Source organism: Patiria miniata, unplaced genomic scaffold (assembly GCF_015706575.1).
Source record: "Patiria miniata isolate m_02_andy unplaced genomic scaffold, ASM1570657v1 HiC_scaffold_3, whole genome shotgun sequence".
Lineage (NCBI taxonomy): Eukaryota > Metazoa > Echinodermata > Asteroidea > Valvatida > Asterinidae > Patiria > Patiria miniata.
The window spans coordinates 35,990,529-36,003,567 of NW_024037069.1; the positions used below are offsets into that span (position 1 = coordinate 35,990,529).

Genomic DNA, 13,039 nt, shown 5'->3' on the forward strand with positions numbered 1-13,039 from the left:
AAATTAAAACGCAAAGTCTGTACTTCACATCAAATAGACCTCTGTCAATTAATGGTTTTGCCCAGCCCGCTGGTCATGTGATCATAGCTTGATCACGCCACTCCCTCAGTCTGTGACGCAGTTCACTGATGGCTGGCTATTCAGTAGGATGCCATCATAGAGCTGAATAATTATACAGCTCTATGGATGCCATCGATCTTGACCGGACCAAGTATGAATACATTCGTACTTTCCAGAGGAATATTTACCTGTTCCCTAACGAAGGCAAGGTTTCCTCACCTTGTTTTCATATAAACGGGGCGGGCGATTTGCTGGTACACTCAAATATAGGTAAGTAACTACAGTGAATATGTTGCATATGCAGCCTTTTTGTAGCAGGGAAGTTAGGTTGGGTTTATTAATACCCAATTGAGAGATACAAGGAAACATATAGTTAGACAGCTTTATTAAAAACCATCATGGCGGCGAACAAAATTAATTACCACGAAAATACAATACGATACTATTCCCATTTTGATTCCTAAAAAGAACCTTCAAAAAACTTTAAAAGCGTTAATAATTAAAATATGATATTAAAAGGTTAGTTTATTAATTATCAAGATTGCACTGAGGAATAAAATAAAATGGTTCGTCACAATTCCACAGAAAAGGATATCAAAATGTTTAAGGTATCGCAATCTCAATATTTATATTCGTTTATGAACTTATAATTATATATGATTCAGTTTATCAAATAAGTACATGTATGTACATTAACTTGTTATTTAATTAATAAAATGTTAGGTAGCAATTAATGCATGAACTGCTTTAATTACATGAAAAGATTAAAAAAAATATATATATAAAATTGATTGTCAATATTATCAAGGTATGCCATATCCCAATTCTGTTTATCAACAATCAACAAAAAATTCATATAATTTATTATCATTTTCTATACCCGAATGAATCAGTTTACAGATCAACAAGTTTACACTATTGATCAGTTATATAAAATAAGGTATGGAATTGTATATGTAACTGTTTGTCCGGTACTATTTTGGGAGAATAACCTCTATTCATGATTGCAAGTACAATAATTAATGGGTCAAAGGGCCAGCATGCTTGCTAATTATTAGAATATCCCTCGACACAGTGCCAGGGACGCATTAATTTACATGAATCGATCGAGCAATAATTTTTATCATGACTGGCTTCCCGTATGGAAACTGTCCTGGGACATTATTTCGAAAGCCCCTTCCGCGAAAAGAATACTTTAGCTTACACGAAAGCATCCCTGGCAGTGATCTTTATGTAGGCAGATTTATCAGCCTAGTATAATCCAGAATAAGCAAAAACTATTATAAACAAGGTGATCACGAAATAAATATTCCATCAAAGCTGATTTACAAAAGCCCCCGAAGGTTTGTTTCTGATAGAGGTTGGTACTCCATTCCACAATATAGTTCTAGCGTAAAAAAAAGAAAATTGACAAATGCAGTGTTGTGTAAACCCTTTACACAAAGAAAAGGCACGAGGAATGTGGTTCAAGTCATTATATGCACTTAATACAATTCTATCCAGTTTAACTATGGCACGAATTTGGAGTTTACTGAGTAGTGGGGCAGAATGTTAATTGTATTTCGAGAAAGTAATAGCTCGGACTGCCATTGTTTTTGTTTAATAATGACACTCTCTGTTTAAGTAAGTATGGAATATGCCATCCAATTCTTCAAGACCATAATTAATGTGGGGTTCACTACAGGTTGTACACAAGATAATCAGTGTGATAATATGCCATAAGTTATGTAAAATCCCAACTTTTCTCGAAATTTGTGTTCACATAATCAAAGTGCGTATCCCAGTTAATAATAAGGGTGTCAATAATCAATCCTACAAATGAAACGAGATTTAACGCCCTAATAAAACTGCAATTAAGAACCCTTTACCTTTGTCTGAAACGTACTCATGCGTACCTTTAAAGTATACTCGTGTTTTGTGGGTGTGGCACCCCCCAAAAAGATTTTCAAATAGAATTAATATTTTTCTAGCTTTACATTAGTAGACCCTCCAGTAGACCCGTGGCAGTATAGAGTGCAGTGCCCGTATAACAGCGTGCCATATCTACACCTTACCGTTGCGTGATCCTCCCCTTAAAAAAATGATTTGGTACACGGTACCCTGTGAATAAAAGGGAACACATGTGAATAATAGGGAACAAAAGATTGTATACGTCTCCACAGCTCAATTTCTATAGGTGAATACGTCTCCACAAGGTTATCACGAAATAGATATATGGATTTTACTCAAAAACTAGGGATTTGCAAGGTTAATTCTCCAGTTAATTTCCAATTAATTCTGGTTAAAATAGGAGCATTTTGAGACAAAACTTGCAAACTCTAACATTTTAGTACACGAGAACAAAGAAATGACTCCAAAAGGATACAAATTCCAGTAGGTGTGTACTGAGAAGTGATGTCATGATGATGTGTATGCAGGTGTATTTTAGGCTTATATGTATAATACATATGTCAGATTTGGGGGATATGTTATAGATGAAAATTGAGGTAATGTCATGATGACATCCTCACAAGTCATTTCTATATCTACAGAACGATTTAGCCGATTTGGTTGTAACTTTGACTGTGTTGCAGACGTTATTTAAAATGACGTCATGATGACGTCATGATGAGTGTTAGTCACAGATTCATTTCAAATAGCTTAAACAGCTGTGTTTGTCACGTGACACAAACTAGAAATGTGTTTGTGAACGTACCAAACACATTTTTAGTTTTGTTTGTATTTTTTGTAGTTTAATCACTTTATTTTAAGGGAACTTCTATAAGAAAATTCCCCTCTTAATACTTTTACTGCATTGAATAACAGTACAAAGTGGATAGAAGCAACGCCCCCAAGTGTTTATTTGTTCAACAAAATTATTGTATTCAGACACCCCTTGTTAGCTGTTAATGATTAACTTTCTATTGAGCTGACACATCACGCGATCATTTCACACAGTAAAGCCGAAGCCCGGTACACTAGTCACTACTTAATAGGGCCCATACTGGCTATTCACCCAACGAACTGAACATTGTATGCTTCGATGAACATCGGTACTGGATTTGTGTCTCAGTTTTACTCAGAACACATAAAAGTTAGTTTTGTTTGGAAAAAGAGAGTAACTGTAACAACCAAAAAGAATAATTACCATTACGATATAGACCTACTGGTAAAAGCTGTCATTGCAAGGGTATGATGGGGGAAAAAGTGTTGATATGTAAAATTGTCAACGAGATTATTTAGGTTGTTACATGGGCTTAAATTCCGTCTTTCATTTAGAAACCTGCTTCATGCTAACCTTCTTGTGGTTAATCATCCCCAACTTCATCAGCTATGCATCCAATGACAGTATGGGCTATGGATGCACGTAGGTGGGAACACACTTTAATTGTATGCGATGAAGGACTATTTTCAACTAATACTTGTGAAGAATACTACTCAAAGCCGTGACGAAATCCCCCCTAAAAAAAGGTCAGAGAAGGCGTCCTGACTTATGTAATTTCTTTCAGATGGAATTAATAAACGCAAAAAAAAAGGTCAGGGAATGCGTCCTGACTAATTTAATTTCTTTCAAATGGAATTAACAAACGCTAAAAAATAAAAAAAAAAATTAATAATTGGGAAGGATACGTCATTGGCCGCTCCACCCCAATCCTAACATTATAGATACGCCACTGAAGTTTTCATATTTTATGCCAAACACATTTTCTTGTGGGATTTTATTTTGTTATGTTTTATCTTGTTCTAAAGATGGGAGAACTGTAACGTGAGTTATCGTAACGTGAGTTACAGAAATATACGCCTGTACAGATTTTATGATTGCTTTGGTAGATTGGTAGAATATGACTTACTGAAAAGTGTTTTTGCAACAGTTCACAGTATGAGAACACTTTGAAATGCAAGGTACTTAAAGGGAATATACATCATTTGCTTTTGCTGTAATTTTCAGAAATGGGTGGAATTGGGGGGTCGGAAATATAAAGCAAATATAGTTACACTAACTTTTTGGAGGTTTTGGGTTCGAAAATGCTATAAAAACCAAGAAAAACGATCATTTTCCTGTAGTCTGGTTCCCTGACTCCATATAAGAAGAAACAGCAGTTTACATACATTGGGGGAATTGTAAGGTCAGGGAACCAGTCTAGCTGGCTCGTACCCGTTTATAGGTTTGTAATCGATTGCAAACAAGTGCAATGGTCAATTGGGGCCAGTATTTGATAAAAAGCCAGTTGTTTCCAACGCTGATCGGCCGATCAGCGTTGGAAATTGATACAAAAATACCACTTTTCTTGAAAATGACAGTATACCAGGTGCCATAATTTTACAGGATGCTTTAGACTGTCATTTACCAACATCCTGTTAAGGTATTTCGCAAAAACTTGATAGTTGTATTTTTCGTTGTTTGCAAATGTTGTATATTCCCTTTAATTAGAATTGTTTTTCCATGTCCATTTTGTGTAACGTGAATTACCGATGAAAAAACCTGAGTTACCAGTAAACCCATTCCAAATGTAACGTGACCGTGGAATTGCCCAAGTGTTAAATTGTTCAACAACAATATTTTTAAGACGCCCCTTGTTGGCTGTTAATGGTTTACTTGCTATACTTTAGATATGCCCCTGAAGTAGTTTGGTAAGCATGACAACAGCCAACGTCATTACGCATATGCCATATACGCAGTAGAATTTGCGAACTATTTATAGATCTATATTTTTCCCCATCTACTCCTTGAGTATAATATAACCGGTAAACGTGATTTCCTACTGCACAACATTTTATTTAAATAACTATAATATAATTTTTGAGTTCTTTGTTAACCAATTGGATTTTTTAAAGCCTTATAATATATTCGGATTATATCACTTTGTTTAGAACAATATAAATCTAATCGAGAAAAAAAAGTCTGTCAAATTCCTGGTGACCTTTCTAGTATGGCGCGATCATTTCACACAGTAAAGCCGAAGTCAGAACCTAGGGCATACTGGCATTTTACCTAGCAAACACTTCCTTTTTTTCAAAAACGTCATTTTTATTGGGGGGGGGGGCGTGTAAAGTCTAACAAACAAAGATACGAACAGTTCCAGTTTGGTTTGAAATAGAAGAAACTTAAACTACAAAGCACTCAGAGAGCGTGAACCTCCGCCAAGGCTGAACGATTCCCCGCCTAATTTTCAGTAAACACCCAACAGAAATACTCACATAATATAAATTGTGAAGAATCCTTTAAAATAATCCTGCATCCAGACCACGATCTAGATCATTTCCAAAATATAGTGGATTTGTGCTTGTACCAAGTAGCCATCCCTTTTGAGTTATCTTGTTAACATACAGACCAACTTACCAACGAACAAACCAACGTCGATGGAAACATAACCTCCTTGGCGGAGGTAATAACTTAATACCAGTAGACTTCTTTACGTGGCGCATTACCATTTTGAAGTAACACTTCCAAGTCTCAGGAGGTTCCATAGTTTCCATTATTATTTTCTTTCTCTTTCACTCATCTTATTTATATAAAATCGATACACAAGGATAAACATTGTTTTATGAAGGGTCGGGGAATACCAACACACCCTAAGGTGGTATTTATTGGTCCTTCGAGCACAAACCAACCATATGCCCATGTTTCGACTTATAGAAGCCCCTCTCCTATAATTTTTCTGATCTTTCCCTAAAAACCGTACTTGTTACCAACCCATTCATGTATCATAACCTACTCTACATACACTATAAAAACGTTTGGTCAAACATTTTGGGCCATATTATTTGCTTAAAATTGGTGTGATTTTACCTCAACTGTTGGTACATATTTTCGGAATAACGGATCATTTTTTAAGGGAAGAGTTTTCTCAATAGTTTATGCAGTTGGTATAATTTTTTATCAACATTGGGCAGATACTATATAAACATTGCCAATGTTTATATAACCAAAAACAAGAGTCATATCATCTGTAGGCTTGAATTCAAGCCAGCAATTTCCGGGGTTTGCTTGCTGCGCTACGTATAAAAGTACCATTTTAGGGATCTGTCCACGGATCAGAAAAAAAGGATTTTTTTTCAGCAAAATGGAAACAATTCACAGACATCCCTACAAGAATTGATTTTGTTTTGCTGAGCCTGATAGAACACTTAACTTTTTTGTAATCCGTGGACAAAGCTTTAAAATGGTGTTTGTGTTTAAAATTCCGTAACTTGAAAAGTACATGACTGATTTGAATGATTCTTGTACTAAAAGAAAGCTTATTATTGGGGCGTTTATGTCCTAGATGTTGAAAGTGCTACATGCAGAACTTCATTTAAAAAAGGTCCTGACATTTACCCAATATATAGTTTCCATATAGTTTAAATTCAGGAACACAACTTTTTTTCAGGAAATGTAGCGCAAATCCAGCCTTTTTGTTTACCCTTTGGCTACCTAAAAGGGTAAATCTCAAAATTGCAAACTTTTTGGATAGAGTGAGAACATTCTAGGCAAGAAAATAACTGCCCCAAGACCAGTCTAGTCAATGCATAAACAAGTTTTTTTTTTTTTTTTAAGAAACACAAGTTCCTCTCATTTTGACACACTCTATTTCAGTATTTGAAATGAGACTTCAGATTTAATCGTTGGAGTAGTAAAGATCTCACCTATGCCTTCACAAGTTTTGTTAGATGAAGAGTGCTTGAAATTTACCTGATTTAGGCTGACTACACTCGTGGTCACTGTTCGAGATGAACAGTGCAAGCGGTGGAAAACTGTTTGCATTGAGGACACACAAAGAATGCTTACATCATCTTACCAATTCATTATTTCGCAGCTGGTGTTTTCAACATCGTCTTTCTCGTCTTTCTGGACTACGAAATAACTCAGTATGGATGGACAATCACAGGCTGCTGTCAGGGAGGAGGACACTCAGGATGAAGCCGGTCCTAGCAGGCCAAAAAGAGCAAAACCAATCCATCAAGAATCTGGAGGTATGTATGGCTTCATTTCATTTTACTGCCTATTTTAAAATGTGATGTACTAGGGGATAAACTACTTGAATTGTGTTTTTGTTCGTAGAAATGTAAAGGGGCGTCACCAGCTGGGGCGGGGTAAAGGGGGGGGGGGATTTACCCCCCAATATTTTTTAAAGACTGCCCTTTCCATTTTAATCCCCTATTTAAACAAGCGCTCCCCCACTGTTTGTAAAGTGCCTTTTTTAAGAAGTCCTTTTTTTATTATCAGCGTTCTGTCACGAGTGCCCTTCTTTTTAGTTGTGCGCGACCGTCGGCGGCGTAGTCAGGGTTTTCAAGGGAGCGAAGGGGGGGGGGGGGAGGATGTTACAGTGGAGGGGTGCCCAATTTCACCCGTGGTGAAAGGTTGACAGGGCTTTTTTTTCACCGGACACCCGGCCTCCGTACATTCAAAAGTTGGAGGGGGAACGGGCAAGTGAAGAGCATATGGATAAACTATTTACATTTTGGAAAGTCATGTAGGCATACACTCGCAAAAAGTGCTGGGTCAAATTATGACCCGGAATCGGGCCCTATGGAGCGTGACACTTTCCCGGCTCAAAGTGACACTTTTCCCGGTCAAAATTAAACTCCTTTGACTCATTTTTTGGGTTATCTGACCTGGAAACTTGTCAGATCTCATAGGACCGGACTTCGGATAATTTAACGGTAGCATATCTAGGGAGTAATGGGGAGGTCTTAATGACTTTAAGCATAACCCAGTTTTCTCAAATAATTAAAAGAAAATCTCAATCTGGATCAAACAGCGAATACAAAGACTCATAAAGAATTTGCCAAGAAGAACAAAATCTTTGCCGAAGAAACAAAAATGCCATTGGATAAAATTGTAAGAGAATAAAAGAAAACCAAGGTATTAAAAGGCGGGAAAGGGAAAAACAGGCGAAAATCCACACTGCACAATTGCAAATCACTTTAAAAGTACAAAAACAAAAACGGAGCAGACACTTGTGGAAATGAAAAGTACATGCAATGTAGCAAAGATGCTAAGGGCTTATGTGTGTGTCTTGTCTGAGTGCTGCTTGTCTGCTGCATAAAACTACATGTGGCTTGACCATGTAGCAACGTTTAAGGAGGGACTTGTTGTCTGACATAACACATTACCAAGACTGGAAGAGACATCTCAACTAAAACTAAAATGATTTTCTTTTTATCAAGGGCAGCTTCTCTACTGACTCAGGTATCTCAACACACTGACTCAGGTATCAAACCATTTTGAGGTCTTATCTGATTAGTTTTTGAACTGCCTGATTAGAAGGCCAAAGAACAACATAACTATTTGTTTGTTTACACTAACTTCCTGCAAATTGATCGCAATAGGGACTATAATATTGGTACACAAAAAGATGCAGGTATAAATGGTTTAATGTTGAGGTCTTTTATCGCCCGTGTTGGTCTGTATAGTGCTAAATTTGTTGATTTTAGAGGTTTTTATAAGGCGCTCTTATGGTCGACCTGCGATTTGCTTCAGTTTTGTGCTGAGGTCACACAACTGATATGAGAAATTGCGTGATTCTCGTGGAACATGTAGTTAGCATAGCCACACTACGAACGTCTCATAATCCGAGCATGCAATTGTATGTTACCCCGTTCGCCAGCCAATCGGAGTCAATTAGAAACTGGGACGTCATTTTGAGCAGAAATGCGGACTGAGCTGTTGATTGGTCAGTTTGGCTGTCATGTTTTAGCTATACAACAACAGGTTACGGAATACCCGATAGAAGGCGCTTGCTGAATGGTCAGAATCTGGAGGTCAAGATGCAGTCTTAATGTCAGTTTGCATAATTCTTGGCCGAATAAGCGTATATCACCGATTGATACTCATCGTCGACCTGAGGGCTGCTTATTAACAGCAGTTTGATATCGTTCTACACAATCATTCGGTTTATTTAGCACTTACTGTAAAAAAAAAAAAATCAAAAATACAGTTTACTTTTTTTGCGTCAAATTATTGGCAGCTGAACTGTGAGGTTGGCAAGTTGGAAGCAAACAATCCTGGTTTTATTTTGCCTAATGGGGCGCAGATTATCGATATTTTTTTTTTGCAGATCCATGTTTAGATGACAAAACTCTGTCCAAGGTCGCTACGATGCTTGCTGGTAAATGGGTAACACTAGCAGTTGAGGAGCTGGGCTTCACCATGCCACAGGTTGAGACTATCGAGAAAAATCATGAAAAAGATCTCAAAAGGCAAGGTCTGGAAATGCTTGTAACATGGAAACAGCGCCAGTCCACCAGTGTTGAACAGCAGAAGACCACGCTGTGCACAGCATTGAAGAAGATCGGAAGAGCAGATATTGCAGAATTTCTTCGTCGCGGTAAATTCATGTTTATTGTATGTGTAATGTGAAGAGAAATTTAATGATTGACGTTACTTTCAGATATTGAATTTATGTGTTCAGTAATATTGCTAAAAAAAAAAAAGTAAGGTATTTGCTCTGGGTTGCATGTCTATGATTGTATGTTCTAATGTCATGGAACCGCAACAAATTATTTAATGCAAACTTGTTTTCTCTTTAAAAAAAAGCAACGAAGGATTTAAAGCAACTTCGGAATCGATGGCGTATTTTTCACATATTTTTTTTATTTCACTTGGTAGATGTCCACAATCTAGGATAGGAGACCACTGAATCAGGTGTTAATTTATTATTTCGTCACTGCTAAAGAACTCCCTGAAAGCAGCAACAACCTTAAAGTTGAGTTTCCTGTGCTCAACAAATTTTTCAACCTTTCCAACCACTATGTTTTATTCCAACAAAAACTCGCTTCTCCCCTTTTGTGGACAATTGTAATCCTCTAAACAAACTTTTTTTGCTTTGGGTACAAACAGATCCGCTTTGGGAGCAGACTGGCTCCCGGTCCGTTCACTATCGTTTCTGATTGTGGGGCGGCAATCAGCTTTACCCCCACGAGACCAGTATTATTGTCTTGCAACCAATCATTCTAAATTGTAAAGTAATAATTCAATAACTAAAAATGGACTGATTTTGTCGGTCGATGTCTAGTTCAAAAGTGAATATCTTTTATATTGCTAGTAAAATAACAATTTATTGAAACGGAATCTGTTTGCCCGTGAATATACTCGAAACAAGCGTGGGGAACACAGCTTTAACCTGGGATGGTTATGCATTTACACGACAAGAATAAGCATATTGTTTGTGAGACTCTCATTTTGTAGAAACGGGATCGAATGCCGAAGAAAATAAGAGTACAACTTATCTTAACATTCATCTGTCACCGAATGAACTTATAATTTCAATTGCACGATAATGAAACATTCATTGTTTGTTTTATACAACGCCTAAATGAATCCTCGTCTTCAGACTGTTAATTTGTAAACTGCTACACACGATCAATGTTCAGCATCAGAGCTGTGTTATAACGCAACCAAGAGTGTGACCGTGCATTGGACGATTTACGGTGGAATTGAACTTCTATTTTTTTTCGACACGATCACGCTGTCCGTTGGGACGAATTATTCAATGACTCGTGACCAACGACCCACCAATCAGATGACGGGGATTTGCTCAGGAATTGTATACTCAACATATCTTTCGATCGACGGGTTGTGATTTCTGTGTTTGTTTTGATATCGAATGTTTTCTAATGTCCCTTCTAACAAATCGAAAGATCAAACAAATCTTTTTGTTATGTTTCTCATACTGCATTAGGTATGTCACATGCCCAGGAGACCGCTAAATCAGGTATGTATTGGTGAATTTGGCGCCCCTTAAGTTATCAATGCATCACAATGCTGGAAAACGGTTTCTGCAATGTGGTGGCTTTCTAATAATAATATTCCAAAATTCATAATATACTAGGAGGTTTTGCAGCGTTACCGCTGGAGGTAAAGCTCAGCCAGTGTTACTTAACATTGATGCTTAGTGTGTCAATGATATGAAATATTTGTAGCAAATGTCCAGTCCGCTGAGATGTATAAATCTATAACACATCCCTTTTTGATAAAAACAACATTGTTCATACTTTCCTGGCGACTAAGCTAAGGGCGCTCTTCCTTGATATTACTTAAAGGACACTGGAACCAAAACGCTCTTGAAATGACAATATGAAGAATATTAAAAAAGCAAGTTAAATCGGACACAGATGTTAATTTCAAGCAATGAGTTTGAAGAGTTTTATTACATGGGCCCTTTAATGTCTCTTGAAAGTTCAGAGTGCAAAGAAATGCAATCAAATTCACGCGAGGTGCTGACTTTGCTGGATACACACCCGTACCCCCGTAAAGGTCCTGGGTCGGTTTCGACTCTGATTCTGAATCAGATTTGACCTAACAATTTTCAGGGTCAAAATGACATTTCATGGGTTCACTTTTCTAGGCCATTTTGAAAGTGTCATTTGCACACGAAATGTGTCTGTTTGGCAAGAAAATATTTCATCTTGACAAATAGTTTGTCAGGTCGTATCTAACCAGATTTGTTTTTTTTAGAGTGCACGAAGCTTCTAGCAAGAACGGTTTGGAGAAAAGATAAATTCACAGCACCTGCGTCGCCAGATCACTTTTTGAGGGGGGGGGGGGGGTTGAAGACTAAATTTGCAGCAAACCACTCGGTGCTGGTAGGTAGCCAGAACTGTTCCACGACAAAATTGAAAGTACGGTGGCTTGACAGCCTCTGAGTACTTGGCTTGCTGTTAAAAAAAACAAGAGAAATCACTAACAATATTATCGACAGGACCATTTTTCCGACAAAACAATTGGGGGGCCACCCCAACGCCCCCTGATTAAAAGTCATTTTAAATATATTTATGTCAAATGCAGTTATATTTCATGAGTCATAATCATGGAATATATTGTGGCCTTATGCATTTTTAATATGGACACCTCTCACTTGTCCAATAGGTCCTGATCATCTAAAGATTTGCCAGCAGCTGCTTTTCAGTTTCTACGAAGCCCATGCAAGTAAAATCCCAGAGCTCGTGTCTTCTTCCGTGTTACCGGCGTTGGGTGTTGATGAGTTCTATATTCATTTAAATCTCCTTCAGAGTGGTCAGCAAACAACACGTGAAGACGTGAAAATGTATGGGAAAACTAAGATTTTGAATAGACCAAAAACAGAGCAACTGGACACATGGGAGGATATGTATGATGAAAAGAAGGTAGGGGAGAAAATGGTTCTTCTTTCAGGTGGGGCTGGATTCGGCAAATCGACTCTGTGTGTGACGATAGCGAATACTTGGAAGAAACGTAAAGAGTCAAAAGTTGCCAAATTACGTAAAGGGTCAAAAGTCGCCAAATTACGTAAAGTGTCAAAAGTTGCCAAATTACGTAAAGGGTCAAACGTTGCCAAATTCGAGCTCCTGTTCTTGTTGAAGTTGAGTCAATTCAAGACAAGTTGTGTCATAGATGAAATTTTTGATCAGTTGTTGCAGCGCACTGACAAACTGACCAAGTCAGATGTGAAAAAGGTTATCAGTGACAACGAAGATAAGGTCGCATTCTTGATGGATGGGTTGGATGAAATACCGAGCCACATTTTACAATCTACCGAGGGTGTATATACAATCAATGATTTGTTGACAAACAAGGTATTGCTCAAAAGCTGTGTGTTGGTGACAACACGGCCAGACATGGTCGACGATGTCATTCAGGGCTTCGAGGCTATGCTAGGGTTGAAACGAAGGGCTTTACAGTCGATAACAGAGATAGGTTTATCAAAGCACACTTTCCAGACAATATCGCATCCGGAGAAGACTTAATTTCGTGGTTGAAATCACACCACTCTCTCCAGGAATTGTCACTGAGTCCAATCATTGCATGTATGCTATGTGTGCTTTGGCCGAACAGACCTGACCCATCATTACCATTGCCAGACAAGTTAACAACTGTGTACACTGAATTTGCAGAAGTTCTTGTTGAACGCCGCTTTAGCTCACTCAGTGATGCTGATAAGCAGCAAGTAATGAACAAAATCTTGAAGGGATCGGGACAAGTTGCATAGAAGGGCTTCTAGATGGAGAAAGACTTCATTTCTCCCCAGAAGAGTTCAGT

The 13,039-nt window shown here is 37.8% G+C and overlaps 1 protein-coding gene across 1 annotated transcript; it reads left to right on the plus strand.

Annotated features, from left to right (window-relative positions):
* Positions 1-88: 88 nt before the first annotated feature.
* Positions 89-12,747, plus strand: LOC119736771. Its single transcript, XM_038210782.1, has 5 exons — positions 89-330; positions 6,837-6,993; positions 9,081-9,350; positions 10,704-10,736; positions 11,891-12,747. The coding sequence occupies exons 2-5, from the start codon at positions 6,891-6,893 to the stop codon at positions 12,745-12,747; spliced, it is 1,263 nt and encodes a 420-aa protein (XP_038066710.1). The 5' UTR covers positions 89-330; positions 6,837-6,890.
* The last annotated feature ends 292 nt before the right edge of the window (positions 12,748-13,039 follow it).